Source organism: Lipotes vexillifer, unplaced genomic scaffold, assembly GCF_000442215.2.
Source record: "Lipotes vexillifer unplaced genomic scaffold, Lipotes_vexillifer_v1.1 scaffold393, whole genome shotgun sequence".
Classification (NCBI taxonomy): Eukaryota; Metazoa; Chordata; class Mammalia; order Artiodactyla; family Lipotidae; genus Lipotes; species Lipotes vexillifer.
In genome coordinates, this window is record NW_006774564.1 from 2037252 (window position 1) to 2042035 (window position 4784).

Below are 4784 nucleotides of genomic sequence, written 5' to 3' on the forward strand. Positions count from 1 at the left end.
CACACACACGCACTAAGCACCCCTGTCTAGAATCAGGTGTGGACTCAGTTACTAACTTTTACTTACTCTCTTCTTTCCCCTGGCACAGCATCTTCTCTCTACTGTTCACTTCCCTGCAAGTCTTATCTTTCCCAGGAGAGAGAGGCAGATAGGCAAGAGAGTCGGGTTGTTCATTTGGCCTTTCCTTTTCCTTCCAGCTGCCCTATCTCATGGACGGTAAGAACAAGATCACCCAGAGCAACGCCATCTTGCGCTATATCGCCCGCAAGCACAATATGTGTGAGTGGGGTAGGGCTGGTGAGGTGAGGGCTGCTCACCTGGGGGTGAATAAGGCCAAATGACAGTTTGGCCTACAGGTGGTGAGACTGAAGAAGAAAAGATTCGAGTGGACATGATGGAGAACCAAATAATGGATTTTCGCATGCAACTGATACAGCTCTGCTACAACCCTGACCACGTGAGTTTCCTTAGCGGGAAGGCATCAAGAAGAAGCAGGATTGAGGAACCCAAGTGTTAATTCTGCTCCATTCGCATGCAGATGATGACAGCTATTCTCACTTCCCCTTTTACTTCTCTCCCAGGAAACACTGAAGCCTCAGTACTTGGAACAGCTACCTGGACAACTGAAACAGTTCTCCTTGTTCCTGGGGGAATACTCATGGTTTGCAGGGGAAAAGGTAGGAAGAAAGGAAAAGGAGGGGATCCCTTTCTATCTCTGCAGGTGTTAATGAACTCCCCAGACCTGATGATCTTATCGTTCCTCTAGCTCACCTTTGTGGATTTCCTCACCTATGATGTGTTAGATCAGAACCATATCTTTGAGCCTACGTGCCTGGATGAATTTCCAAATCTGAAGGCTTTCATGTGCCGTTTTGAGGTGATGCTCCCTGCACCTTTCTCTTATAAAAACAGACTCCCCTGGGCCCCAAGGGACCCCACTGTGGTAGATTCTTGCCCAACACCAGCTTTTGCCTAAAGGGATCAAGGTTGGACACCTCTAAGCCTTTAAGTCTTGGGAAGGCCCTGGCTTCTATACCTTGAAGGCACTGTCTACAAGAAATGACAGGGGTGAGGGGCTTGGGGGTGGAGTCAGGCAGCGTGTGAGTGTTGCTGTTTTGGAATGGGTCTTTTGGCTGGGTTAGAGTCTTTATAAGGTTTGGTGTGCTTTCCCTTCAGGCCTTGGAGAAAATAGCTGCCTACATGCAGTCTGACCGCTTCCTTAAGATGCCCATCAACAACAAGATGGCCCAGTGGGGCAACAAGAGAATATGCTGAGCAGGAGGCATACTTGCGCTGCTTGTTTTGTTCCATCCTGTCCCTAGGGGGCCTGTACTTTCTCTGCTCTTATCAATAAATAGCACTGCGGTTACTGGTGTCCAGCTGGATGTCTCTTGGGAGTAAAGGCCAAAGGAGAGTAAGGACATGTTATTTCAATCACTGCAATGTTGACATTCCCCCACCCCACACCTGAGTTCAAGGGCTAGAGGTTCTTGCCCAGCCCTTCAGAGTACTAGAAATAAAGGTGAGATTGCACGGCTGTAGATGACAAGTGTGTTAAATGAGACTAGATCCCCTGTGAAGACCTGGTGAAGATAAGTAAAACTGTGTGGTACTATGAACTCAACAGAACTGGAGTTCAGAAACAGACCCTTAAATATGTGATAAAGATGATATTTCAAACTGATAGACTAACCAATATATAGGAGTGGGACAGTTACTTAGCAATTAAAAATAATAGACCCTGGGCTTCCCTGGTGGCACAGTGGTTAAGAATCCGCCTGCCAATGCAGGGGACATGCGTCCGAGCCCTGGTCCGGGAAGATCCCACATTCCGCGGAGCAACTAAGCCCGTGTGCCACAACTACTGAGCCTGCGCTCTAGAGCCCGTGAGCCACAACAAGAGAAGCCACCGCAATGAGAAGCCTGCGCACCACAACAAAGAGTAGCCCCCACTCACCGCAACTAGAGAAAGGTCGCGCACAGCAACGAAGACCCAACACAGCCAAAAATAATAAAAATAAATAAATTTATTAAAAATAATAATAATAGACCCATACTTCATACCGGTCACTAAAATTAAGTCATCTGGAGTTTAAGGCCCAGTGTTAAACACAAAGCTCTAGAAGTATTAATGAAAACGTATGAATGTTTGGGATCATAGGGTAGGAAACATTTCTCTAAGACATTTTAAAAAGCTATAAAGGGAAAGATTTACAAATTCAACATTATTCCACATAAAAATTTTTTGTGACGAAATGACAAGTGAGATAAAGGACCAGTATAGAGACCATGTAAAGAACTCTTATTAAGGCAACTTGGGTTTTTTGGGGTTTTTTTTTTTTGCGGTACGCGGGCCTCTCACTGTGTGGCCTCTCCCATTGTGGAGCACAGGCTCCGGACGCGCAGGCTGAGCGGCCATGGCTCACGGGCCTAGCTGCTCCGCGGCATGTGGGATCTTCCCAGACCGGGGCACGAACCCGTGTCCCCTGCATCGGCAGGCGGACTCTCAACCACTGTGCCACCAGGGAAGCCCAGGTTGTTTTTTTTTAATTGAATATAGTTCCCTATGCTATACAGTAAGTCCTTACTGTTTATTTTATATATACTAGTGAGTGTCTGTTAATCCCAAACTCCTAATTTATCCCCTGCCACTGCCTTTCCCCTTTGGTAACCATAAGTTTATTTTCTATGTCTGTGAGTCTGTTTCTGTTTTGTAAATATGTTCATTTGTATCTTTTTTAGATTCCACATATAAATGATATATATGTCTTTGTCTGACTTACTTCACTTCGTATGATAATCTCTAGGTCCATCCATGTTGCTGCAAATGGTATTATTTCATTCTTTTTTATGGCTGAGTAATATTCTATTGTGCCTATATATCACGTCTTCTTTATCCATTCACCTTCCAGTGGACATTTAGGTTGCTTTCATGTCTTAGCTGTTGTAAATAGTGCTGCTGTGAACATTGGTGTGCATGTATCTTTTTGAATTAGAGTTTTTGTCTTTTCTGGATATATACCCAGGAGTGGGATTGCTGGATCATATGGTAACTTTGTTTTTAGTTTTTTGCGGAACCTTCCTACTGTTCTCCATAGAGGCTGCACCAATTTACATTCCCACCTTCAGTGTAGGAGGATTCCCTCTTCTCCATATCCTCGCCAACATTTATTATTTGTAGACTTTTTGATGATGGCCATTATGACTGGTGTGAGGTGATACCTCATTGTGGAGGCAACTCAGGTTTTTTTAAAAAGGACAAAAATCTGTGAACAGATGATTTATGGAAATAGAAATATTGATGGCCAAAGAAAGTTTAAAAAATGTTTATAGTCCAAGAAACTGCAAATTATACCAGTAAGAGGACCATTTTTCAGATGAACAAATTTAAAGTTTGTGAAGTGTTGGCAAAGCTTGGGAAATTGATAAGGATTTCTTGCTGGTGAACTTGTGAATTGGTATAGCTACTTTGGAGGACAATTTGTCAATATCTTCTAAAATTCAAATCATATCCTGTGACCCAACAAAGATGACCTTGCTTCCCCAAACCCAGTAAGGTAGAAAGAGTCTCCTGGAAAGAGGGACACTGCAGTCCTATGTAATATAATCAAGGAAATGACATCCCATTACTTCTGCTGCAGTTTATTAGAAGAAATCATAGGTCCTGCCTACACTCAGGGGGAGAGGGTTTCACAAGATCGTTGAGTACTGGAAGGTGGAATTATGAGGGCCATTTTAGAGTCTGTTCACCACAGGGAAGAGGCAAGGAAATGGGAAATTGGCCTTGCAGTCCCCTGAGAAAAGAATCCTGGGAAAAAGTGATGACAGAAGAGAGTACCATGGCAATTGTAAAGGAGAGGTTTTAAAAGCATAGGTCCATATTGCACCTGAATTCCAGATAGACTGTAGAAAAATCACATGTTCCAAATTTTTCTAGTTATTATGTTTGTTAGGGAAAATCCATTTAACGGTTATCCAAAACCAAGAAAGCAGGGAAGGTCACAGGAACAGATCCATTCCACAGGAGATGTGGCTCCCCCAGGTCCCAACTGCCCCTAACTCTAATTCTAAGATGGACAAGAAGAGAACACTCTCACAGTGGTTCCCTTCAAGGAAAGAAGGGAAGTGGATGCCCTATCATCCCAGAGGCACAGAGATCGCACAAGTGTGAAACTAGTAGACTAGTGATGGGTTTGTGCAAGTAGCGTCAATAAGAACTTTTTAAAACAAAAACTTGTGATAGCTGAATTGAATTTGGTGGAGGAGTTCCCCAAAAAGTATTAGGGAAATTCATTTGTATTCATTGTTGAGCAACTGGATTAAGGCATTTCCAGTTCAGAAGGAAATAACTTATGTGATTCAAGAAAAATTTGTAGAGTTATTTCATTGATGGGATGGGTGGAGTGAGGGACTCTGATGTGTATGGGCATGGATCTGCCTTTAAAGACAGTTTAAGGGCTTATGAAAACACCTGGACTTGGTACAGAAATTGCATTTTCCTTATCCTTCAGCTGCAGGACTAACAATGAGCCATGTGGATACAAAGGGATTTAAGGAGTTCAGGTGGATGATAGGGGAGAGGGAAGGAAGTGACATTTAGCCAGTGATTTTTCTAATGTGCAGGCTTGCTCATGTCACTCCCCTACTTGAATACGGCTAAAGGGTTTTTTTGGGCCGGGGAAAAGACAATCTCCTCCAGTTTACAAAATTCTTCATAATCTGACCTCTGCTTCCTTTCCAGCTACATCTCTTGGCAGGCGCCCGCCTCTTTCCCCGCCCTGGAG

At 43.8% G+C, this 4784-nt stretch overlaps 1 protein-coding gene across 1 annotated transcript in view; it reads left to right on the forward strand.

Moving 5' to 3' along the window:
* Positions 1-1362, forward strand: part of LOC103078333 (glutathione S-transferase Mu 3) — a 3223-nt gene extending 1861 nt beyond the window's left edge. The window contains exons 4-8 of the mRNA XM_007449306.1: positions 198-279; positions 357-457; positions 582-677; positions 767-877; positions 1177-1362. Of these exons, the coding sequence (XP_007449368.1) occupies positions 198-279; positions 357-457; positions 582-677; positions 767-877; positions 1177-1275 (489 nt within the window). The 3' untranslated portion in view covers positions 1276-1362. The remainder of the gene's footprint in view (positions 1-197; positions 280-356; positions 458-581; positions 678-766; positions 878-1176) is intronic.
* Positions 1363-4784: the final 3422 nt, after the last annotated feature.